General features: G+C 36.9%; 1 protein-coding gene across 2 annotated transcripts in view; it reads left to right on the forward strand.

The window, feature by feature from the left end:
- Positions 1–27929, forward strand: part of LOC150104678 (histone deacetylase 8-like) — a 210845-nt gene that overhangs the window by 33697 nt on the left and 149219 nt on the right. For both annotated transcript variants that reach the window (XM_090395875.1, XM_090395877.1), the window contains one exon: positions 18609–18750. In XM_090395875.1, the coding sequence (XP_090252001.1) occupies positions 18609–18750 (142 nt within the window). The remainder of the gene's footprint in view (positions 1–18608; positions 18751–27929) is intronic.

Here is a 27929-nt window from a genome sequence, read left to right on the forward strand (position 1 = left end):
GGTCATAACTCAGCGTGTGCTGGAAACTGATTCATTTTCTGATTATAAGACAAGAGGGTGACCCTTAATTAAATAGCAGATAGCAAGATGTGACCTGCTCATGTCATCTTGTCTATTTTGCACAGACTCTCCATCTGTGTAAAATAGCAAAGAGATTTTCAAAAAGATTTCAAAAAGAAAAGAGATTTTGGATGACTATGCCCAAAAGTTTTAAAAGTCGAAGCTGGTGGGAGACTGAACAAATAATGATAGGCTACAGTTCGGGATGTTACCTGCTTAAACAAGGCTGCCAATGTTTTTCATCAGGGAACAAGAGTTGAACAAATAGTCATTTATTAGAACAACTATAGATTCAGTATAACTGAAGATGGACACCATCAGCATAAGAAGCATCAGTGGAAAAGAAGTGATGCTAACAGAGGAATATTACTGAAATACCATGTCAACATAACTGGGGTAATGAAGACAGAGAAAACTTAAATTAGTGAGATATTATTAAAAATTAACTATAAGATGACTTATTCAGAATATTTCAAGTAGAGTGATATGGACAAGTTTCAGAATTGAGAATTAGAATGCGACTTATTTGTACCTATAGCTCTACGGAAGATAGGATAATAAAAAAGTGAGGTTTTTTTGAGTTATTAGAGAAGACAGCTAATATAAAGGAAAAGCTGGTTAATTTTGGAGACATAAATAGTAAAGTAGGAAATGAATCCCAGACAGAAATGTTTTAGGAAAATTTTGGGGAAATAGCAATGTTAATAATAATGGTAAGCACATGCTGGAATTTCAAGATATGGATTGTTCATGTAACAGAATGTGAATTAAAGTATCTTTATGTCACAACTTTGGCATAAAGATGTGCTTTAATTCACATAAGAAAACACACCCACACACAATGGATAAGAAAAACTTTATTGATAGTAATATCCTCAGATTGATCCAGGATACGAGAGTATATAGCATATGAGAGTGTGCGATAAGAGAAATGCAGGCTTGGCCAAGAGAGAAAGAAAAGTCAAGGAGTGAATGTTGTATGGTGATTTGACCATAATAGGTGTGATCGATGAGAGTTTGACAAAATTGTGCTTTCCAGGTGCATAAATTAATGATGTCAGTGAGGCCATTAGAGCACAAAAGGGTAGGATGAAAGAAAAATGATCGTAGTGGCTGGAACAAATGATTTAAAAGGAGAAAAATAGTGAAAGAGAGAGTTAAGATTGTGAATCTGTTGCCGCAGCATGATAGAGTAGAGCTGAGAAAGAGGGCCATAATAGTGAATGACACAATGCATAAGTTATGCAGGTGTTGAGTGAGTTTGATGGGTGAAAGGACTTATATAAAAAAGATGTTTGCATCTGAATGGATTTGGTGTTCAGAGATTGGAAGAAGTGTTGAATGAAGTGAAAGTGGATGTGCAGAATCAAGAAAACTAGAGCTTTTATGGGGGGAGGGTGAGCTGCTGAGTGGGCATGCAGACATCAGTGAGAGGCAGTTGAATATAAGAATGTGTATAATATGCCAAAGTACCACTGGTAAGAAACCAGAATGGGATAGTTAATATAAAGCGTCAGGATAGCGGAGGGCTTAAGGAGCTTTTGCACTTTATGTTCACTAATGCCTGAAGCATTTGGAACAAGTAGGAGGAATTTTTGGCATTAGTGGGTTCATTCTGGCTGAAGGTTATACATGGCTAACAGAATAAGATATAGTGTGTTCAGGGCAGATAGAGAAATGGGGGTGGGAATGTTACTGATGATAGCTGATGAACTGCAGTCAAAGAGTAGAAGTTCAATGCTAGACCAGTGAAAATAGCACATTTGAGGCTATCTGGTGTGAGATTGAGGCCAGCAGAACCAAAATATACAGTTGGATGCTGCTATAGACCAGGGAATGGAAAAGATGATGGAGATAGTATGCATCGGCAAATAGACTCAATGAGTGGAGGACAGTTAATTATTATGGGGGATTTCAACTATGGGAACATAGATTGGAAGGAGGAGAGGCACAGGGGAGGAAGGAAACGGATTTTATGCAGTTACTATGGGATAATTACCCGAGACATATTCTCAAATGCAATTACTAGATTGAGCACTCTCAAATCCATAGTATATTCCATTCCATGCTTCTCTGTGTGTGTCTGGAGTTGTGGTTAAAGTATTGGAATAGTTAGTCGTGACCAAGATTTAGAAACCGGTTGATACAGCAGCTCTTTGATGGGCAGCATGGGTTTACTAAAAGGAAGATCATGTTTTAGTAATATGTTGATTTATTATAACAAGGTGAACAATGCATTGGATTAAGGTGATGCATACAGATTTTGCAAAGGCCCTTGATAGATTGCCACATAATAAACTGATGATTAAACTGGAATGCATGAAATTGGATAGTAGATTAAGAGTGTTGAAAAAGAGATTAGCTTCTGATAGGCATCAGCAAGTTGTGTATGGAGGACTGATATCCCAGAAGAGGAAAATCACTAATGGCATATCCCAACGATCTGTTTTGGGACCATTGCTGTTTAATTTGTATTCTGATGATATCGGGAGTGGAGGGGGGGGTCTGAATGGTGATATTCAATTTGCAGATGATGCCAAGTTGGGAGAACAATGAGGAGTGAAGCTGATGTTGTGGCTTTTACAAGAGAACTTCCATGTGCTTTTACAAGAGAACTTGCATGTGCATGACAACCCTAATTACTAAATGGACAAGTAATTAGGGTTGTCATTTCAGTGCTGCAGAGTGTAAAGTTTTAATTGGGAAGCAAAGATGGAATGCAGAGTAAACAGCAATGGTCCCAAAAGTCAGTAGAACAGATGTGAAGTTAGTAGAACAAAGGATGTTATGGTTCCACTGCATAAGGCTTTGATTTGGCCACATATGAACTATTCTGCACAGATTTGGTCACCTGGTTTTCTAAAGGATGTGGAGATATTGGAAAATGTCCAGAGACCATTGACTAAGGTGGCTTCTGGTCTCTGGAATGTTGAGTATGAAGACAGATTGAGGAAATGCAAATTGCAGAAGTGGATAGGAGAAGGAGGCAGGGGATATGATTAAGACATAAAGTTATTAACCCCTTAATGCACCAATTAAAAATCAGAAAGTGGTCGTTTTTCTGCCAATTTCCTTTGGGCGAGGGTGATTTTCTGGATCAAATTCATCATTATTTGAAAAATGTAGATATTGTTTTATGGCCTCGAAGCGTTTCCCGCTTTCATCTTCTGAACTAAATAACCAGTCTTGATCACTATCCATGATAGGGTAATAAATATAATGTAAAAATAAATAACGAACAAATGTTATAAAATATAAACGGCCTCGATGTAAACGGCACTCTAGTGAACAAATGTGCAATTGCAAAACAAAGAATTGACATTCACAGGTGATGATGCAGCAGGCAATAGTGGACAAAAAATGTGCAAACGCAAACGAAATAGCTGAGACACTCCGTTGGCAACTTTTCTCACGGCTGAAAGGAAATAGGCACAAAATTTTCTAGCGTGTATATTCGATTGAGTGCGTTAAGGGGTTGTTATCAGATTAATGTGGAGGATGATTTACATAGAATGAGGAAAAGGAAAATGAGGTCATTTCTAAGAGCTGTACAAGGAGGGTAGGACATGAGCAAGAGTGTGAGGAGCAGATTTTTTGGATGGAGAGTGGTGGGTGATTGGAATTCATTGCCTGAGTGTGTTATGAATGCAGAGGTGTTATGAATCCTGAGTGAATATATTTAAGGCATGCTATGATGAACTGTGTGTAATAGTGGGACCTCCCATGATAAGTTACTTGATTTCATGGAGGTATGATGGTGATCATAATCATATGAAAAAAAAACTGCTATGCAACTGGGCAGTAATGCACAAAGAAAATAATAATAATAAACCCTCAGTGACAAACCTATAGAACAAGTGAAACATTTCAGCTACAAATTTTAAAATAAATAAAATTCAGAAATGGTGATACAATAAGAAAGACTAGTATTGTGGAAACCAGTTAAATGAAATTATGTTGGGGGAAAAGAGAAATCAAGTAAATCCATACTTTCCCACACATTACACTATTATTTTATAGTATAAAACAAACTAGAAAAAGTGAATTTTGACATAATGGGATCTTGTGAATTTTGACAAGCTGATCACAATTTGAAGACTGCAGATACGAGTTCTCCAGAAAATCAGGGAGTAGCCAGATGGCTTCAAGAACCACATAAAAAGGAATTTGACATCATTAGCATTCAAGAATGTATGAGCAGAGGTTATCTAAAGTGATGTCATCACCTAAACAGAATGGGACATGAAATTAACAGAATAGGCATTTGATGCTAGGATGACAGGAAAAATACCTAGAGGAAGACCGCTTGAGAGATAGTTGATAGGATGCTAATAATATTGTAAACTTAATTGTATAGTTCCATCATGGTAGTCATATGTTCACTTTGCTCGAACATACATATCAGTAGTCCAAGAGTCTAAATCATCATCATCAAATTCCTAACATGTACCCTCAAGAGGTGTACAGGATATTATAGTACTACATGAAAAATTTACATCATTACTAACTTCCTATCTACAATTTTCCTCCAAATCAATCTGTTACCTGTCAAGACTCCAACATTATCAGATCTTATATTTCTATCTTCTTAGGCACTTTTTACCATATCAGTCTACCTATATCTTGGTCTTTCTCTGGGTCTTTTTCTGCAAACCTGGCAAAGAACACTTGTTTTGATAATCTTTCCTCTCCCATTCTATTTAAGTGACCATACCACCTGAGATGGACACATTCCTGGCTAACAATGTCAAGTTCTTTCCTAATATCCTCGTTTTTAATATGATATTGCCATTGATGTCATCTGTTCATGCCCCTAATCTTTCTCAGGGCTCTCATATCTGCATGTTGACTAATTTTGACGGTAATATATCAGAACACAGAAAGATAAGTAAATAATTATTTATTGACTTATTGCTGATATTTTGCTGGTGTTATAACCAGCATCTTCAGAGCACAAAACGCAGTTTGTCACAGTACGCGAGACTACAACAACATGGTGTAATAATGGGACTAGTTTGAAAAATTATAGCAACAACACAAAAAGTCCTAATTAGGTGCCCTCTATGTTAAAAAAAGAGAGAGAAAGCAGGTACTAGTTATGTCTTAAGATGACTGTCTCCCAGATTTCAGGCAAATTTATACAGCCATATTTGTTAAGATTTGGAGTATGTTTCATGGCTTCTGTTGCTTCTAAGAATAATCTCTTTGACTTGTAAAAGCTTGTGTGCAGTACTTTTGTTTTCTTCCAGTTGATCCTGTGTGCAGGAGTATCCAAAGCATAGTCTGCTAGGCCCGACTTGCCACAGCGATAGTGCCGGATGTATCTTTTATGTTCACTAATGCGGATGTCCATGGTTCTACCTGTTTGACTGTAGTAAGCTTGATCACATGAGCAGGGTACTTCGTAGACTCCTGGATGTGAGTGAATGGATGAGAGTTGCTAATTTGACACACGGTCTGAATACAATGTGTAGCTGATGTTTATTGAAAACTCTAGATATCTCTTTCCAATGTGCCTTTAACGTATGGAAGAGTGATTGTTTTTGTTGTATTTCTCTGTGATGGATAGTGAGAGGCGTTTCTTGGGAGCATTTAGTATTTTGTCTATCATGTGGGAATTATACTAAGGTCATGTTTGTGTAACTTGCTCACATTTTATAATGTTCTGGTTGAATTAGACAAGGGTAATGGATACACCATGATGCTTTTGGACTATGCTAAAGCTTTTGACAGGATAACATAAGAAGACTGTTGCATGAGTTGGAAGATAAGGAACTGGATTATAAACTACTAGTATGGATAAAAGGTTTGCTGGCTGACATTTCAAAATGCTTATGGGGGATGTAAGTCTACAAGATTTAAGGTGGCCAGTGGAGTACCTCAGAGAACAGCCCTTGGTCCATTGTTATTCAGTCTTGTCATTAATGACATTAGGAAGGATTTAACAGGAGACATAACTATTTCCTGATTATGCAAAAATAGGCAGAGAAATCAGCAATGTTCCCCTCTAAGCTGTGCACATGTGGGCATAACACTGGTCAGAAACGGAGTTCACTTGCTTGATAACTGCATGAACATGATTTTTGCTTTCCGAATTTCTAATTTATCAATCACTTTTGAACATATACAATGAAAATGAATTATGATAAATTACACTTGTCACTTACTTCATTTAGTAATTTCTCCAATGTCTCCATTCCAATATTACTCTAATCTATTCCAACTTAATACACTCTAATTAATTTTAGCCTGTGCCATGTGGGTGAACTGATGCTGATGTCAGCAATTTGCAGAAGCATATTTTAGAGTGTTTGCTTCTAGAAAGTACAGTTACTTGAACTCATGCAAATGGTGATGGATTGTTGTAGCTATGCAGATTTAAGTGAGTTAATTTAGTGCTTGCAATTTTACAGGTTATAGATAAAGTACATTATACCCTTAAAATGCCACTTTTGAAGTTAAAGCAGAAAAGAACTTCAATTTGTTTAAATTTGAATGGCCTGAGTGTTTTGAAATGGCAATGCTAACATTGCTCTTAAATGAAGACTTTGTCTTATGTTTGTCTTATTACTATAATTGCAATTGCAAAAAAAAAAAAATAGAGAAAGAGAAGGAACAATTTTGTAACAGAATCAGAAAATTATATATATCTAAGCCACAACCAAAAACCTGTAAACTAATGAAATACACAAATAAAGAAATAAAAGAAAAAGTAAAAATACAAACATTACATTCAGAAAACTGGATGATTTATTTGCAAAATCTCAGGACTGATGATAATAAAGAAGTAAAATTTTATACAACAAAGAATGATCTAACATAAAATATTACGATGTCAGAACTAAAAAATTCGATAATGAGATGGGAAAAATAAGTAAATACCAGGAGAAGACCATGTAAACATGGGATTATACAAAAATGCAGGGGGAAAACTCTTGGAAAAAAAAAAACACTGGTCATCTCAATTTATAAAAAAGGAAATAAATATAACTGCAATAGGGAAATTAGTCTGCTAAGTGCAGGGTGCAAAATATATGCAGGAATATTAAAAGAGAAACTAAACAGTATTATAGAGAGCAAACTACTAGAAGAGCAGAATGGATTCTGAAAAGACCAAACTTGCATGGATACAATATTCCCTCTAAAAATATTAATTGAAATGAGAAGAGAATTTCAAAAAGACATATGTGGCCTTCATTGATTATAAAAAAGTCTGATAAAATTAATAGACAAAAGTTATTTAAAATATTAAACAATCTAAATATATCAAATGAGCCCTTGCAGTCTATTCAAAAAATATACACAGGAAATAGAATAGCAGTTATATCAGAGCAAAATAAAACTTGAAAATAAATGAAACTAGAGATGTAGGGTTGTTGATAGACAGTATTAAAGTTTAGAGGAGATATTGTTAAGGTAGCCCATAAGATTACTTTGCTATTGAAGAACACATTAACAAGTAGAGATAAGGAAGATGTTGAAAGTTTATTTTTCACTTGGTTAGACTATAATAAATTTAGTTTAATCCTTTATCCAAGTGTGAGCAAACAAAGTTCGAGCCCGAAAATATCTTCAGGACTGGGGTAAGGTAGTACAACACCAAGCAACTCGTAGAAAAGGTGGACCAAGCTAATGTCACTCCTATCTCAGTATCTCCCATAATGCAAAACACATCTCCTTGCGGATATGTATAATGTTATACATTAAGGGAAGGGCCACTACCCAGACTGGTTTCGACATTTATTGAGGTCTCTTCAGTGGGAGCCAGGCCCAGAAGTGGAGATACCAGGCAGAAGCTTCAGTGGGAGCGAGGCCCACTTCTGGGCCTGGCTCACACTGAAGAGACCTCAATAAAGGTCAACTAACTAGTCTGGGTAGTGGTCCTTCCCTTAATGTATAATATTATACATATCCGCAAGGAGATGTGTTTTGCATTATGGGAGCTACTGAGATAGGAGTGGTGTTAGCTTGGTCCTCCTTTGCTACGAGTTGCCCAGTGTTGTACTACCTTACCCAGTCCTGAAGATATTTTCAGGCACAAACTTTGTTTGCTCACACTTGGATAAAGGATTGAACTAAATTTATTATTAGAGATAAGGAAGTTATTTCTCTTTACATTGCCTCGATACATCCACACCAGGATTACTGTGCTCAGATCTGGTCTGAGTTTCTTGGGAATGAGGAAGCAGTGAAGAAGATTCAGAGGCAAGTGACCAAGATGGCGAGTGGTCTGTGGAATGTTCCCTGTGAAGATAGATTGAGGGTGTGTGGATTGCAGAAGTTGGTTGATAGGAGAAAATGATAGAAACATTTAAGTTGCTTAAAGGTTGTAGAATCCATAATTTTTGAAATTATGGATTCTACAACCGTGTTAAAATAACTCTTTATTATCCTGATGTTTCAATCTTCATATCAAGATCATCATCTAGAGCATACAAGAAATATAAATATACAAGACAAACTGTGTTACATTTCAAACCGTAAGCTAGAGAAACAATGATTTGATTACATGCTACTAAGGGAAGGGCCACTACACAGACTAGTTTTGACCTTTATTGAGGTCTCTTCAGTGGGAACCAAGCCCAGAAGTGGAGATACGAGGCCCACTTCTGGGCCTGGCTCCCACTGAAGAGACCTCAATAAAGGTCGAATCTAGTCTGGGTAGTGGCCCATACATAAATATACAAGACATACTCACTACCCAGACATACTCACTGGCATGACCTCTAGTGAAAAAAAAAAAAAATTACATCAAGCTAGATTTAATTTATGATTACGTGAATAAACATTCTTGCTCTCAGATGGTTTTCCTTCCAGTAGCAGTGATATCCTATTTTTATTATTACAATTGTTATTTTTGATTTAAAAAAAAAAAAAAATTGTAATAATAGAAATAGGACATCACTGTTACTGGAAGGAAAACAATCTGTAAGCAAGAATGTTTATTCACGTAATCATAAATTAAATCTAGCTTGATGTATTTTTTTTTTTCTTTCACTAGAGGTCATGCCAGTGAGTAGCATGTGATCAAATCATTGTTTCTCTAGCTTACGATTTGAAATGTAACGCAGCTTGTCTTGTATATTTATGTATGCTCCAGATGATGATCTTGATATGAAGATCGAAACGTCAGGATAATAAAAAGAGTTATTTTAACACAGTTGTCGAATCCATAATTTCAAAAATGAATGCTGATCACCGTCTAACACTAAAAGAAAGGTTTTATAGGACTAATGCTGGGGGGGGGGGGGAATGTTTCAATACTTGGCTAGCGTAACCAGAACAAGGGGTCATCTCTGGAAGTTGAATAATGGTGTGGATAATAGGGATGTGGTGACTAGATTTTTTGCTTGGAGAATTGTGAATAAGTGGAATGGGTTGCCAGAGTCTATTAATGGGTTTCAGGAGAGGTATGATAGAGTGTGTGGATAGTTTGCATCTCCCATGATGAGTCTTCAGATTCCATGGAGGTGCCTGTACGAGAATTAAGGGTCAAAGCTGCATAACTGAGAGGAGACCTCCACATAGCCTTTAAAGGAATGTGGAGAACCGACCAGGGCTTCTGACCTAATGTCCACTCCTCACCTTGGAACGTGAGGATTGGAACTGAATGAACGAGGATGGGCTGGCAATTTGGGATTTAGCCGACCAAATTGTATTCTTATTGGTTAAACCAAAATAAAAAATGATGGTACAACATGACAAAATTTCATGCCGGCTGGGACATCGCCCGGTTAAACAAGGCCCCATTGTTTTCACAAGGGAACCAGGGCGAACAGCGAAAAGTCAGCTACTGGAATAAATCTGAAAACAAACCCCAACTCAACATCACCAGAGTTAAAGATCGGTACTATCAACATAAGAAGCCTGAATGGCAAAGAAATGGAGCTAGCTGAGGAATTAGATAAGTATCAGATCGACATAATAGGGGTGACTGAAACAAAAAAGACCAAAACTGGTGAGATCTTTCTGAGCAATAAATACAAAATGTTATATTCAGGCAATGACAATCAAGGAAAAGAAGGAGTAGCCATAGTATTCAACACAAAATACGAGGCTAATCTTCTTGAATGGCAGTCAGTCTCAAGTAGAGTAATGTGGGCAAATATGAGAATGGGGAACTGGACAATGAGACTTATTTGTGCCTATGGTCCCACAGAAGGTTCTACTAAGGTAGAAGTGGAGGAATTTTTTGAGGCTTTAGAAAAAGCAACTGACACAATGAAAAAGGAAAAGTTGGTCCTTGTTGGGGATCTAAATAGCAGAGTAGGAAATGATTGTGAGACATACAAAAATATTTTGGGAAAATTTGGAGAAAAGAGCAAAGCTAATAATAATGGCAAATATCTGTTGGATTTCTGCTCAGGACATGGACTGGTTATTACTAACACCATGTTTCAACATAAAAATGTGCACAAATTCACATGGAGAGAAGAGGCTAGGAATAAGAAAAGTCTCACTGACTATGTTATTGTTGATAGTGATGTTTTCTCCCTGGTGCAGGACACCAGAGTGCACAGAGGATTTGAAATTGGAAGTGATCACTATTTAGTCTTGAGCAGGATAAAATTGAATTTCATACTGAAAAGAATAACATGTAAGAAAGTTTTAAAGCGAATAAAAGTTGAGCAGCTCTCAGATGTGAACTATAGACTAAAATACAGAAAGATTATTGAAAAGAAAATGAAAGAGTTTGAGAACAGGAATCTAACTTTGGAGATTCAGTGGCAAATTCTGAAGAAAACATTGATTCTGCCAGAGAGGCATTTGGTGAGGTTGTGTGCAAGGATAAAAAAATCAGAACTCCCTGGTGGACACAGGAAGTTATAGAGGCAGTGAAGGAAAAGAAGAAAGCATATCAAAAGTTCCTGGCAAATAAGTCAGCTTTTACTCTTACAGAATACAAAGACAAATGTAAGAAAGCTAAACAGTGTGTAAAACTAACTAAACAAAAGTCATGGGAGGACTTTGGCAAGAATATAGAAAATAAATATCAAGAGGATGGCAAAATATTCTGGAGGTTGTTGAAGAAGCTTAGGAATGGAGGAAAGCGTGCTGTAAAAGGAGTTAGAGATGATAAAGGTGACATGAAAACAGGAGAAAAAGATATCCTTGAAGTATGGAGTAATTACTTTGAAAAACTGCTAAATGAAACAAGCAGTGATGACAGCACAGTGATAAAAAAACACTGACCAGGCATGCAGTCAGGAATACATATCCATACTTGAAGTAGAAAAAGCCATCAAAGGCTTGAAATGTGGAGAGGCAGCAGGAGTAGATGATATTCGACCAGAAATGCTGAAGTATGGTGGTATAAAAGTCTTACAGTGGCTGCACTGCATAGTTCAGAAAGCCTGGACAGAGGGACGAATTCCCGATAATTGGAGTAGAGCTCTCTTAGTACCCATATATAAAAAGGGAAATAAAACTGAATGTGAGAATTACAGAGGTATTTCCTTACTGAGTGTTCCTGGCAAGATCTATGCAAGTATACTTGAGAAACGGTTGAGAAGAATTGTGGAAGAAAAGCTTGGTGAAGAACAAGCTGGATTCAGGCCAAATAGAGGCTGTCAGGATCAGATCTTCACTTTACGACAAATAGTCGAGAAAGCATGGGAATATAACAAAGATCTGTATTTAAGTTTTGTCGATTTGGAAAAGGCATATGACAAGGTGCCAAGAGAGAAGCTATTCAATATGCTGCAGTTATATGGTGTCAATGGGGCATTATATCAAGCAATACTTAGTCTTTATTTGAGTTGTAAGTCAGCAATTGAAGGAAGTACAGGAAGATGGTTTAATGTTAAATCTGGTGTGAGACAAGGATGTACATGATTCCCTCTGTTATTCATTATCTATATGGATCACATTATGAAGGCAAGTGGTATTAAACATGATATCAAAATTGGAGATGTTAATGTCAGCTCTTTGCTTTATGCGGATGATGTTATACTTCTAAATAAATCCGCTACAAGTCTGCAAGATTCTCTGACTAAATTCAATTGCTCTTGTAATAGATATGGTATGAAGGTCAGCAATAAAAAGACAAAGACAATGAAAATAGCAGAATCATTGAAAATGTCAACTGTGTTGTGAATGGAGAACCTGTGGAACAAGTAAAACATTTCAGCTACTTAGGCACGATTTTTACTGAAGATGGTAAATTAAATATAGAAATAGACAACAGAATCAGCAAAGCTGGTATGGTGGGAAGTCAATTGAATAAATTCATATGGAATAAGAGAGAGATTAGTCGGAACACTAAATTAGCTGTATACAAGACAGTGTTCAAACCAGTTTTAACTTATGGATCTGAGAGCTGGGTCAGAAGTAAAACACTTGACCAAAGACTAGAGACCGCAGATATGAGAGTCCTGAGAAAGATTAGAGGCATGAAAAGATGGCATCAATGGCAATATCATATTAAAAATGAGGATATTAGGAAAGAACTTGACATTGTCAGCATCCAGGAATGCGTTAGCAGAGCTAATCTCAGGTGGTATGGTCACTTAAATAGAATGGGAGAGGAAAGATTAGCAAAACAAGTGTTCTCCGCCAGGTTGGCCGGAAAACGACCCAGAGGAAGACCAAGATATAGGTGGATTGATATGGTATAAAGTGCCTGAGACGATAGAAATATAAGATCTGATAATGTTGGAGTCTTGACAAGTAACAGACTGATTTGGAGGAAAATTATAGATAGGAAGTTAGTAATGATGTAATTTTTTCATGTAGTACTGTCAAATCCTGTACACCCCTTGAGGGTACATGGCAGGAATTTGATGATGATGATTATATAATTATAACAGCATAACCCATTTGGTATACAAATAGATACACTATTATTTGCAGATGATCAAATTGTATTAGCTACATCAGATGATGCAGTAAAATCATTAAATGCAATTTCAAAACAATATAATATGAGAATATGTAAAGTAAAGACAAAAATAATGGCTTTCAAATGAGAAAACCAAATAAGAAGTAAAATAGATAATATTAGAACAAGTAAATACTTTCAAATACCTAGGATGTTACTTATCATATAAAGACGAAAAAGTTAAACATTAAAATATCAAATTATGTTAAAGTAAACAGCATAATAAGTAATATATTTAATCCATTCCTGGTACAAAAGCACACCAGAATCAGTATATAATGTTCTGTCTAAATGAACTTTATTATATGGAAGTGAAAAATAGACCCTAAAAAAAAAAAAAGAATGAAAAACAGATTCAAACAGCAAAAATGAAATTTCTCAGAAAAGCAGTTGGATATACCTAGTGGAATCATAAAACAAAGAAATTTTACAATCTCTGAATATAAAACCAATTATCTCATCTTCCTTTTTACCCTCTTTTACCTTGCGGTGTCATTGGTTTATTAATCATCGGACCTCAAACCGTTCAGGATAAGGTGGTCAGACCTACGCCTCGGTGTATTCTATGGCCGTAGTGTTGAGTTCTTAAGGCCAGTTTGACTGCTTTGTGGGATGAAAAACCCCAGGATAAACTGTGGGGTGGAACCCTACTGTCCATGCCCAAGACCGGCTAACTTGGCTATGACTGAGGAAGATCCTTCAGCTCCTCACGTCACCGATGGGAATCGAACCTAGGACACTCCTTCCCCAGGCATATTTTTGCAAAGCACACAGCCACTAGGCTAACCATGCGGACAGAACGCATAAATTGAATGGACAATAGCAGACTGTCAAAATTACTTTATAGATATAAAATAAATGGAAAAAGAATTGGAAGACCAAGAAAGTGATGACATGAGACCAAAACAGGTTACTTGGCCTAAAATCCATGATAGGAAGAAAAAGACTTGCTGTAGTGAGTACAGGCTACCACACAGATTGAGTTTAAAACTTGCACACAAAATGTTTTTCATATGCATGAGCTGGCAAAAATTTGAGGGAATATTGGTAATCAAGAATGCAATGCAGTACTTGCAGAATGATTTGAATAAGCTGGAATCATGGACATGTGAAATTGGCTATTGGAGTTCTATGTAAATCAGTATAATATATTAGTATAATGAGATATCCAATGGCCTATTACACTGCTTGGAAAGAAGGCAACGAACACCATAGGGTCAGGAACAAACAGCCACTTTAAGATGTACGACTGCCTTCTACTATGATTACTGTCCACCAGTGTACGATAGCAATCAATGGGAATTTTGGACCTTTTTTCCTGGTAAGAGACATTCACTGGCCATCCACCACACCTATCTGCTTGGTAGAAGGTATGGTGTGATTTGTCACTACATAACACAGCTTTCCAATCTTCCATGTCTCACTGTTATATGCACCATTGAAGGTGATGCTGCTTGTTGATATGGGTAATGCTAGGCTTGCATATTGTGGTCCTACCATTGGAAACCCATGTTGTGAGCCTTGGTTTCTGAACGTTTTTGTCGAGATTCGTGTTCCAGTCTATGCCTCTCAGACTCTATATTTAATGTGTTGCTCGATGAATGGCGTTTTTAACATACTATTCTTTGTAGCACCCTATGGTCACATTTGTGAATGCTAAAACAAACATTGACATGTGAGGATAAGGAAGTCATTTTACCTCTTTACAAGACTTTGATATGACCTCATCTGGAGTATTGTGCATAGATCTGGTCTCCTGGTTTTTGAGGTAATGCACATACAGTGTAGAGTATACAAAGAGCAGTGTTAAAGATTATATTTGGACTGTGGAATGAGGAGTGAGATTGAGAATTTGTGGTCTGCAGTGCTAGTAAACAGGAGAAAGAAGTGTTATAATAGGGACCTACAAACTTCTGAAAGAGTCATATAGGATACCAGTAGACAGAATTTTTCATTTGATGAAGGGTGGGAAGAGGTTAAGAGTTGGATTTTTGTCTCACAGAGGAGTATGAATTTGAATGGATTGCCTTTGGAGGTACTTAAATCTGTGAATGAATTCAAGAGACGGTATGACTGGTGGTGTGAGTGATGTGTTTTGATGAGTCCTTCAATCCCTGTTCTTGCCTCTTTCCAGTTTGACTTTCTTTTGTGATTTTTATATGAGTGTTCAGGATGCTTTAATGAAATTGAATAACACATTTGCATAAAAATTCACAAAAGACAGTCAAACTGGAAAGAAGCAAGAACATGAGGGTGGGGGGGAATCAGTTGCTTTCTCATTGGTCCTTCTCTAATAAAGAACACACTTCATAAACAGAATTAAAAATATAATTCTTGGCAGAGATGATTTATTAGTCAGTTTTGACCTTTGTCTTTTTCACAAATGTCCCAATTAGTGACACAGTTCTTCTCTTACAGAAAAAAGTTTCTTCTGACATTATGGCTTCCTTTGCCTACATGCTATGTTCCAGTTGCTTTGTGTGGCAAAATAATTTTTAGCAACAAAAAGGAGATGCAGCTATTCCCCTAAATTGCTAACTTTTATATGGAAGCTTTTGAGCAATGTGCTCGAGATTCCTTTACTTTAAAACCTGCAGTTTGGCTTAGTTACGTTGAAGATGTTTTTGTAATCTGGCCACATAGCTATCAAACTTTAAATACTTTCCTCAGCCACCTAAACAAACAACATGAGTGCATACAATTTACCAATGAAATTGAAAATCAAAACTCGCCTCCTTTCCTGAATATGCTGGTCACATGTCTTCCTTCAGGCAGTCTGTCCTTCACTGTCTGCTACAAGCCTTCACATACCAGCCAATATATATATACATTCTGACTCTTACCACCACCCTTCACAAAACTTGGAGTCATTAGCATCCTTTAAAACAGAGCTATAACAATTTGCTCTAATGAGCAAGCTCTTAAACAAGAATTACAAATTATTAGTGACACATTTACACAGTCTTGCTATAAATACTGTTACAACTTCTGCAAACCCCTGCACTGCCTACAGAATTGAGCAAGTCCAGTTCTCTTTGTTAAATTATGTGTAACGAAATTCACATCTTTATCAGTAAAGAGAGAGAAAGTTGTCTAGCTGCAGAGGTTAACATGCAGTGGTGAGATTATGAAAACAGTGCAGCTATGTAGCACTTCACATGATTGGAATGCTGCCACCTGTTATTTTCCACATGCTAAAAACACTTAGGATCAGTAGGATGCTTGTGTATCAGACTACTGATCGTTGTAATGATACAGAAGATGTATCTGACTGCCAAAGAACAGGTTAACCAAGCTGCATTAGGATGCAACAGCTTGTGAGGGCTGTAAAGACATACCTCTGCCATAATCCTGTGAGAACACAAGAAGTGATGTTGCAAGAGATCAGTGTTTTGCAGAGAATGATGTCAAGTGTACTGACTGATGACCTGGGGGAGAACCTGTCATCATTTTACTGGACACTTGCTAACACAACTTATGCAGTGGTGGAGGGTGATAAAATCAGAGGCACTTGGATGGTGGTTTGCAGACAACAGATACAGACTTTCCAGACTTACTGGATTTGTTGTGAAGAATATAAGATTGATATTCTTGTATTCTATTTTCTATTGAACATTCAGTTTGTCCAAAGTAGGAAAGCTGGCAGCCACATGGAACTTGGTATACACCAGGAAGAGACATTGTTGATTGTTTATCTTTAGAAGATGAAAAATACGTGGATAGTTTATTCATAGGAATATGTAAGGGTGGGCTGAAAAGTTCTCGGCCTCAACCATAGACGGCAACACTATCGGCAAGATTTTTTTTTTCTAAGTTGGTACATCTGTGATAAGCATCCATGTGGAATTGCAAGTCATTCTAGCAAGTAGTTTGCTTTATATAGTTGTCTGAAACAAAAGCGTTGTCTGTATCTATCCCTTGAAATGGATAAAATTGAGTATCATGCGGTTATAAAATTCTTTGTAAAAGGTTTAACGCCAAAAGAAATTCATTCAAAGTTCATAAAAGTTTATGGGCACTCTTCTCCTTTGTTTTTGACGATTAAGAAATGGGCTGCCGAGTTAAATGTGGCCATACCAGCCTTGAAGATGATCCACATGAAGGATGTTCAAAAAGTGTAACAATGCCAGAAATCATTGATCAAGTGCACGATATGGTATTGGATGACAGGCGAGTCAAAGTGCGTGAATTGCTAAGACTATATATAGGCATTTCAAAAGAACATCCGCATGGTTAGCCTAGTGGCTTTGCGCTTCACAACCATATGACTAGGTTCGATTCCTGTTGACAACGCGAGGAGCTGGAGGATCTTCCTCAGCCATAGCCAAGTTAGCTGGTCTTAGGCGTGGATAGCAGGATTTTTTCTTGCCAGTTTATCTGGGGTTTTTCATCCCGCAAACAAGCAAACCAGTCCCGTGAACACACACACAGAGATTACGGTCAGGAATACTGACCCAGCCATAGGCCTGATTTGTCAGCTATGCTGGTTCAGAGCCCCGGATAAAATTTGGAGGGGGGGGGGATCTGCGATGGTGCTGTACCTCCCTGTTAAAGGGGACTCACAGCTGTTGTATCATCATACGATAATAATAATTATTATTTCAACAGAACATATAGGATATATTTTGCATGAAGAATTGCAAATGAAAAGGCTTTGTGCAAGATGGGTGCCGCGCTTGCTCACAGCAGATCAAAAATGCACTCGCATTAAAATCTCTAAACAGTGCTTGGAGCATTTTAACAAGAATAAAACTGATTTTGTGTGTTGATTTATTACTGTGGATGAGATTTGGATTCACCATTGCATACCAAAATCCAAACAGCAGTCAAAACAGTGGACAGAAGCTGGTTGTTCAGTGCAAGAAGACAAAGTCTGTTCCATCAGCAGGAAAGGTCATGACATTGATGTTTTGGAATGCTAAAGACATTCTGTTTATTAATTATCTTGAAAACTGTAAAACAATAACTGGGGAATATTATTTTGATCTTTTAACCAGACTAGACGAAAAAATTTGTGAGAAAAGACCCGGTGTGCAGAAGAAAAAAAATCATCTTTCATCAGGACAATGCACCTGCCCACAAAGGTGTTTTGGCAGTGGGAAAATTAAGGGATCTGCACTAAGAATTGTTGGAACATCCACCATATTCCCCCAGATTTGGCTCCCTTTGACTTCTATCTCTTCCCAAAACTAAAACTCTTCCTTGCTGGTCCACGTTTTTCTTCGAATCAAGACGTGATTGCAGTTGTAGAGGGTGTATTTTGCAGATCTTACTGAGAACCACTACAGGGACGGGATAATGGCACTGGAGCATCGCTGGAATAAATGTATTAGTCTTGAGGGAGATTATGTTGAAAAATAAAAATAATTTTGCAATTATAAATTTGTTTTTTCATTGTTAGGCTGCGAACTTTTCAGACCACCCTCGTAAGTAATAAATTACATTGTAAAGCTCACACATGTAGAAGTTCTAGAATATTGTATGTTTTACAATTTTTTGTATTTTTTTTTTTTTCGATTTCTTTGTATTCTAGATGCGAAGGATTTTCAGTTAAATGTATTTCTATACTGATTCAGGCTTTTAATTAATCCAGTAATATGCTTTCCTTATTGCAAATAAGTGAAGTACCTAAAGTTTAATTTAAGTCATTTTATTATTATTATTATAGGCTATGACTGTCCAGTCATTCCAAATCTTTATGAAATAGTATCATGGATTGCAGGAGCTACCATTACTGCTGCAGATGCACTGATTGATGAATCTTGTGAGATAGTTATCAACTGGGGTGGAGGATGGCATCATGCTAAAAAGTTGAGTTTGTCATTATTTTAAAAATTTATTATAAATATCACAATGAATTGCACGAAATTTTTTGGAAGAACTAAGTTTTGTACATAATTAAAAAATAAGAATAACAGAGAAAAATTAATTTGGTATGGAACTGTTACAGCTTACGATTGTTAGTATAAATACTACAGTAATAAGATCTTAAAAAGTTAGAATAAGATCTTAAAAAGTTTTCATATAAAGCAGAAGTATGAAATCCATTTAAGGAAAGGTCACATTCAAAAAAAAAAAAAAAAAACCTTTAACAAAAATTAGTCATTTTCATATGCAGTCTGGATTTCTCGTCTCAAAGATTTTACATAACTTAATGCTTTCATGATTTTGTATTTGTATGATGAGTGCTGCAAAGTTAACCATCACAGGTATTCTCAAAATTGATGACATTGCTTTTTTAAGTTCAGTATCTTTATAAATTAATTTCCAAGAAGCTTTTCATATTTTATATTAAGTAAGCATCGTGTGCAATGGATCTTGTTAATTGTTTTTCTTGACTATCTGTTCTGTCCTCATCTTCCTCCTCCTTTTACTGTAGCCTTGTTACAGTAAAAGGATTATTGTGTTCTTTCAAGACTCCAGTATCAGATCTTATATTTCAGTCTTCTGAGACAGTTCTCACTGTATCAGATACTTGTTTGCTAACCTTTCCTCTCCCATTCAGTTTAAGTGATCATTACCACCTGATATCAGGTGGTAATGGTCACAGGGAAATGTAGCACATTATGCACCTTTAAAAAAAATTTTTTTTTTACCACAGCTCAAATCCACCATCGCGTTCTTCAGTGACTCTAGTGCCAAGATCTGATGCCACAAAATAAAACAGGCAAATGATTAGAGACCACACATACGAGAATTCTGTGAAAATCAGAATGAACAGATGGCATCAATTGCAGAATCACATTAAAAATGAATGTGTTAGGAGGGAACTTGACACTATTAGTAATGTAATTCTGCAATTCATGTCATCTGCTCATTCGTAATTTTCACAGAACTCTCAATTATTTCCTCTGCCCTTCATCATCATCAAATTCCTGCCATGTACCCTCAAGGGGTGTACAGGATATGACAGTACTACATGAAAAAATTACATCATTACTAACTTCCTATCTACAATTTTCCTCCAAATCAGTCTGTTACTTGTCAAGACTCCAACATTATCAGATCTTATATTTCTATCGTCTAAGGCACTTTGTACCGTATCAATCCACCTATATCTTGGTCTTCCTCTGGGTCGTTTTCCTGCCAACCTGGCAGAGAACACTTGTTTTGCTAATCTTTCCTCTCCCATTCTATTTAAGTGACCATACCATCTGAGATTAGCTCTGCTAACGCATTCCTGGATGCTGACAATGTCAAGTTCTTTCCTAATATCCTCATTTTTAATATGATATTGCCATTGACAGAATCTGTTCACGCCTATAATCTTTCTCAGGACTCTCATATCTGCGGCCTCTAGTCTTTGGTCAAGTGTTTTACTTCTGACCCAGCTCTCAGATCCATAAGTTAAAATTGGTTTGAACACAGTCTTGTATACAGCTAATTTAGTGTTCCGACTAATTTCTTTCTTATTCCATACGAATTTATTCAATTGACTTCCCACGATACCAGCTTTGCTGATTCTGCTGTCTATTTCTATATTTAGTTTACCATCTTCAGTCAACTGTGTTGTGAATGGAGAACCTGTGGAACAAGTAGCTGAAATGTTTTACTTGTTCCACAGGTTTTCCATTCACAACACAGTTGACATATTCAATGATTCTGCCTATTTTCATTGTCTTTGTCTTTTTATTGCTGACCTTCATACCATATCTATTACAACAGCTATTCAATTTAGTCAGAGAATCTTGCAGACTTGTAGCGGATTTATTTAGAAGTATAACATCATCCGCATAAAGCAAAGAGCTGACATTAACATCTCCAATTTTGATATCAGGTTTAATACCACATTCCTTCATAATGTGATCCATATAGATAATGAATAACAGAGGGGATAATGTACATCCCTGTCTCACACCAGATTTAACATTAAACCATCTTCCTGTACTTCCTTCAATTCTAACTGCTGACTCACAACTCAAATAAAGACTAAGTATTGCTTGATATAATGCCCCATTGACACCATATAACTGTAGCGTATTGAATAGTTTCTCTCTTGGCACCTTGTCATATGCCTTTTCCAAATCGACAAAACTTAAATACAGATCTTTGTTATATTCCCATGCTTTCTCAACTATTTGTCGTAAAGTGAAGATCTGATCCTGACAGCCTCTATTTGGCCTGAATCCAGCTTGTTCTTCACCAAGCTTTTCTTCCACAATTCTTCTCAACCGTTTCTCAAGTATACTTGCATAGATCTTGCCAGGAACACTCAGTAGGGAAATACCTCTGTAATTCTCACATTCAGTTTTATTTCCCTTTTTATATATGGGTACTATGAGAGCTCTACTCCAATCATCGGGAATTCGTCCCTCTGTCCAGGCTTTCTGAACTATGCAGTGCAGCCACTGTAAGACCCTTATACCACCATACTTCAGCATTTCTGGTCGAATATCATCTACTCCTGCTGCCTTTCCACATTTCAAACCTTTGATGGCTTTTTCTACTTCAAGTATGGATTTGTATTCCTGACTGCATGCCTGGTCAGTGTTTTTTATCACTGTGCTGTCATCACCGCTTGTTTCATTTAGCAGTTTTTCAAAGTAATTACTCCATACTTCAAGGATATCTTTTTCTCCTGTTTTCATTTCACCTTTATCATCTCTAATTCCTTTTACAGCACTCTTTCCTCCATTCCTAAGCTTCTTCAACAACCTCCAGAATATTTTGCCACCTTCTTGATATTTATTTTCTATATTCTTGCCAGAGTCCTCCCATGACTTTTGTTTAGCTAGTTTTACACACTGTTTAGCTTTCTTACATTTGTCTCTGTATTCTGTAAGAGACAAAGCTGACTTATTTGCCAGGAACTTTTGATATGCTTTCTTCTTTTCCTTCACTGCCTCTTTAACTTCCTGTGTCCACCAGGGAGTTCTGATTTTTTTATCCTTGCACACAACCTCACCACATGCCTCTCTGACAGAATCAATCAATGTTTCCTTCAGAGTTTGCCACTGAATCTCCAAGGTTTGATTCCTGTTCTCAAACTCTTTCATTTTCTTTTCAATAATATTTCTGTATTTTAGTCTACAGTTCACATCTGAGAGCTGCTCAACTTTTATTCGCTTTAAAACTTTCTTACGTGTTATTCTTTTCAATATGAAATTCAATTTTATCCTGCTCAAGACTAAATAGTGATCACTTCCAATTTCAAATCCTCTGTACACTCTGGTGTCCTGCACCAGTGCGAAAACATCACTATCAACAATAACATAGTCAATGAGACTTTTCTTATTCCTAGCCTCTTCTCTCCATGTGAATTTGTGCACATTTTTATGTTGGAACATGGTGTTAGTAATAACCAGTCCATGTCCTGAGCAGAAATCCAACAGATATTTGCCATTATTATTAGCTTTGCTCTTTTCTGCAAATTTTCCCAAAATATTTTTGTATGTCTCACAATCATTTCCTACTCTACTATTTAGATCCCCAACAAGGACCAACTTTTCCTTTTTCATTGTGTCAGTTGCTTTTTCTAAAGCCTCAAAAAATTCCTCCACTTCTACCGTAGTAGAACCTTCTGTGGGACCATAGGCACAAATAAGTCTCATTGTCCAGTTCCCCATTCTCATATTTGCCCACATTACTCTACTTGAGACTGACTGCCATTCAAGAAGATTAGCCTCGTATTTTGTGTTGAATACTATGGCTACTCCTTCTTTTCCTTGATTGTCATTGCCTGAATATAACATTTTGTATTTATTGCTCAGAAAGATCTCACCAGTTTTGGTCTTTTTTGTTTCAGTCACCCCTATTATGTCGATCTGGTACTTATCTAATTCCTCAGCTAGCTCCATTTCTTTGCCATTCAGGCTTCTTACGTTGATAGTACCGATCTTTAACTCTGGTGATGTTGAGTTGGGGTTTGTTTTCAGATTTGTTTTCCTCTGCCCTTTGACAGTTTTATTTCGTGGTGTTAGATCATCGTTCTAGAGTCGCTGAAAAACATGGCGGTGGATTTGAGCTGTGGTAAAAAAAAAAAAGAAGTGTTTTTCAAGGTGCATAGTGTGTGCTACATTTCCCTCAGTAATTATTATTATTATTATTTATGCCTCCAAGGAGTCAAAAGACTCATCGTGGGAGGTCCCTCCTAGGAAACACAGTCTATCATACCACTCCTTAAACTCATTGACCGTTCTCACTCTCACCACTCTATCAGGCAATGCATTCCTCAGTTCAACCACCCTCAATAAGAAACCACTCCTCACCCTCTTGCTCAGAGTTTCCTTTCGTAACTTTCAGGGATGGCCCCTTCTCATCACTCCATCCCGCTGTTCAACCAAGCGAAAGAACTCCCCAGTGTCAACCCTGTAACCACCTCTCAGCAGTTTAAAAGTCTCAATCATATCACCTCTCCTTCTTCTTCTATCCATCAAACTCTGCAATTCACATTCCGTCAGCCATTCCTCATAACTAACATTGTACAGTCCTGAAACCATCTTTGTTATCTGCCTTTGTACCCTTTCCACAGTTAATTTATCCCCTTCAAATCATGGGGACCAAATTTGAGAACAGTAGTCTTAGTGTGGTCTGATCAGGTTCTTATACAACGGAACGATAATTCTTTTATCTTGCAGGTCAGCATCCTTCTCATTATTGCAGCAATCCTCTGTGTTACTTTCACCACCTTTGCAATATGTGCCCCGAATTTCAGGTTTCTATCAATCATCAATCCCAGATTTCTTTTCTCCCCTACTTCATCCAGTATAGCTCCTCCAATAGAGTATTCAGCATCCCATCAATGTGTCCCAAACCTCAAGACCTTACATTTTGCTGCATTAAACCGACACCCCCATTCATTTACCCATCTGTCTAGCTTATTCAAATCCTCTTGCAGGACTACCACATCTGCACTATTACTAATAACTCTTCCCAGCTTTGCATCATCCGCAAACAACGGACTATCCCCCTGCAATCCACTGACAGTGTCATTGATATAAAGGTTAAACAATATTGGTCCCAGTACTGAGCAATGTGGGATCCCAGTTGAAACACTCTGCCTCCTTGAAACTACCCCACCATACACAACTGTCTGATACCTATCGGACAGTCAATCCTGAATTCAGTTGTCCAACCTGACATCCAAACCCATGTTCTGCAACTTAAATATTAGCTTATCATGTGGCACCCTGTCAAATGCCTTTGCTAAATCCAAGAAAATGGCAGTGTATGCCTTTCTCTCATCTACTGCTCTTGTAACTTTATTATAAAAAGCTAGCATTTTACTAAAACAAGAGCACCCCTTCACAAATCCATGTTGACTCTCACAGATAACATTACCCTCATCTGCTCAATGTTGTAGTCAGTCCCTAACTAATTTCTCCAAGATCTTAACAATTACTGATGACACACAAACTGGCCTATAATTAGACACTTCCAGTCAGCTACTGCCCTTGTGCAATGGCACTATCTTACCTTCCTTCTATTCCCTGGCTCCTTTCCTATAGCCAGACTTTCATTGAGAAGCCAGGTCAAAGGAGCTGTCAGTTCTTTAGCACATTCTCTCAAAGCTTGTGGTGAAATACCATCCAGTCCCACAGCTTTACCGACATCCAGAGTACTCAGTATTTGGAACACGCTTTCCTCCTGCACCTCTAAACATCAAACCTGTCCTATCGCTGTAGTATTAAAATTTACTCCTCCAGGTTGAAATATACCAATAAAGTGTTCATTGAACAATTCCACTATGTCCTCTGCATCAGTCACTGTATTCCCATTTTTATCCCACAATATCATTTCTCCTCCTACTGGCCACATAGCTAAAAAATTCCCTAGGATTTTCTTTGGATCTTAGGGGCAATCTCTTCTCATATTCCAGTGTCACCTTCCTTACCATATTAGTCACTCTCCTGGCCTGTCTTATATTCTTCATGCATCTGCTCTTCACCTGTCTCCTTGTATCTCTTCCATAGTCTCTTTTTCACATGCAGTTCCTGTTTAATATTTGTCATCCACTTTACACCAAATTGTGTTCTCTTCTTTACTTGAGGAATACAGCTTACTATTGCTGCTAACAAATATTCCTTCACAATTTCCTAAGCACTAATGATATCCTGGTCTTCCAATTCCTCCCTCCATGAAACTTACCCAAGTCAATGTGTAAGACTATTATAATCACCTGCCATATAATTCCACATATGTTCCCATCTCTTTGATACTCATGAATGTCTGTTCATCTTCCAAGTCAAAACCACATGGTCACTCTCTCCAACTGGTGGGAGAGATGTCATCTCAGTTATTATCAACTCTTCTGATCAAGATAATAATGATATCCTTCCAAAGCCTCCATTCTTAGAGGACATAAGTCATTACTTATCATAAGCAGTACTCCACCACCACATTTTCTCTTCCTATCCTGCCAAAAAATACCGTACCCTGTTACTTATATTCCTGTTATTATATTCTGTTCTGTCAACCACATCTCAGTGATCCCAATAGTCTTTGGCCAGGCTGATGCTATCAGCTCCACCAATTTCTCTCCTTTATTCCGGATACTCCTGGCATTAGTATAAAGCATAAAAATGCCACTGTTTCTATACCCAGCATTATCCCCTCTAGACTCCACTGGGCTCAGCGTTACCTGATGTTGTCCCTCTTCTCCCAAGTACCCATTCCCACAAGAGACCATCCCTGCTACCATCCACCTTAGGCATTCTAGTTTCCCTGCATTGACACACACTGACTCGTTCAGAACAGCAATCTCTCCAGATGCCTACGTCCTTCCTCATTCAAATGCAAGCTGTCTCTCACATACAATTCCTCTCTGTCCTCAAATAATGTCTCTATTACTGCACGACTATTCAACTTATAGGCCTCATCGGATACTACCGGGAGTCAATTGAAGAGACTTGATTCTCTTATAGATAATGTATTTACATGGAATGAAGATAAAAAGAAAAAAACTTAAAAACTTAAAAACTTCTTCGGTCGTCCACCTAGATTGTATGGTCTTCCGAAAGTTCATAAACCAGTCATTCCGTTGAGGCCAGTTGTAGATTATATAGGTTGTCCCACTTACAAAATTTTTATCAAATTTACTTACTTCTTCAACTAGAAGAACTGATACTTATATAAAAAATACTTTGGATTTCAAAATTAAAATTTCAGATCTTTATTTGGACGTTTTGGATATCATGATCCGAAACATATCATGTTTCTTTATCTACAAATGTTCCTTTATCTGCAAGCATTAAATTACTGCAACAGGAATTTCCTTCAGACATTGTAAAAATATTTGATTTTGTAATACATTCTGGTTATTTTTCCTTTAAAAATAAGTTGTATCAACAAATTGAAGGAACAGCAATGGGCAATCCTCTTTCCCCTGCCATCTCCAACTTCTTTATGGAACATTTTCAACAACGTATCTTTGACAACATTTCTCCCAGACCTACTCATTGGTTCAGATATGTCGATGACATTTATGCTATGTGGAATGGCTCTTCTGATGAACTTCAACAGTTTCTCACTAAGTTAAATGCGCTTCATCCAAGGATCCAATTTACCCTAGAAGTAGAATCAAATAAGCAGTTAGCCTTTTTAGATCTTTTAATTCTTCGCCAACCAGATGGTAACCAACATTTCTCAGTATATAGAAAGAAGACTCATACAGGCCATTATATCCATGCTGACTATTAAAACACTGGTTCATCGGGCCCACTCCTTTTGTTCTTTAGATGATCTATTACAGAAAGAACTGCAATATATTACTTCTTCCTTTCTGTCTAATGGATATAAGAAATCCTTCATCAAAAGAGCTTTGAGTAGTTTTAATATGTTTTCCTCTTCAAATACAGAAGAAATAATGCGCATTCCTATCCCTTATGTACAAGGCATTAGTGAACGTATAGCAAAAGTTTTAAAACCAATGAATATTTTTGTTGCCTTTCGACCATTCAGAAAAATCTTCACCTTTCTCACTTCTAAGGACAAGCTTCCACATCTTAATTAACCAGGTGTCTACCAGATTCCTTGCTCTTGTGGATTATCTTATTTCAGACAAACAGGAAGATCTGCCTCTATTCGGCTAGAAGAACACCAGTCTTATATTCAATACCTTGAACCTGAAGTCTGGACTTGCAGAACATGCCATCATCACTAGACATAGAGTTCATTGGAAAAAGACAAGAGTCCTTCATAAAAGTCGGTTTCTCATGGAACAGTTTTATAAAGAAACGTGAAACTTTACTTCACTCTCCTAACTTAAACAGATCCGATGGTTTACATCTATTCCCCTTTATGGGAGATAGTACTTTATAAATCAGCTAATCTTTCCTAACTTTTTAGTGTATATATAATTTTTGTTAGGAAATTTATTGACCTTTTTAGTTATCTTACACTAGCTACTTAGATGGTGCTTTTTGGAATTGTCAGTTATTGTTTAATTTGAGCTTAAAATGTACTGAAGATGCCTGTGACACACAGGCGAAAATTATACTATTAAATATTCTTTTTACGTGAGTTTTTCCATTATTAATTTTGTATTTATATCCTTAAATGTATTCAAAATGGTTTTTAAAATAAAACTAACATGTAAGTGATTATAAAGTTACACATTTTATTAAAGCTAAGCCATTCAGTTTCTCTTGGCTGATGGAATTTTAGATGCTTTAATATTGAGAAACATCATTTAGTGGATGCCCTTTTATCACTGTCTGAAATTTTCAAATGCCCTAAATATATTAACAAAATTGGAATATGAGAAAGCAATAATTCCTTTCCCCACCTTCCCTTGACTAGAAGCATAGTGATTTTTGTGTGGCTGTTTAAAAAATATGTTTTCACTTTACACATTCATATTTTTGGATTTTATTTTTTGTTTGAGAAAATTCTAGACTCAAAAAATAAAAAAATAAAAAAAAAATTTGGAATCTGTAAATCTCACTTAAATGAGATCAAAAAATTAAAAAAGGCACCAATTAATTCTGTGATGTCATTTAAATGAGATTTAAAGATTAAAACCTCAGCGATAATGAATAGGGCTGCTAAA

This window comes from Typopeltis vanoorti, chromosome 7, assembly GCF_054136105.1.
Source record: "Typopeltis vanoorti isolate ZY-2024b chromosome 7, IOZ_Tvanoo_1.0, whole genome shotgun sequence".
NCBI lineage: Eukaryota > Metazoa > Arthropoda > Arachnida > Uropygi > Thelyphonidae > Typopeltis > Typopeltis vanoorti.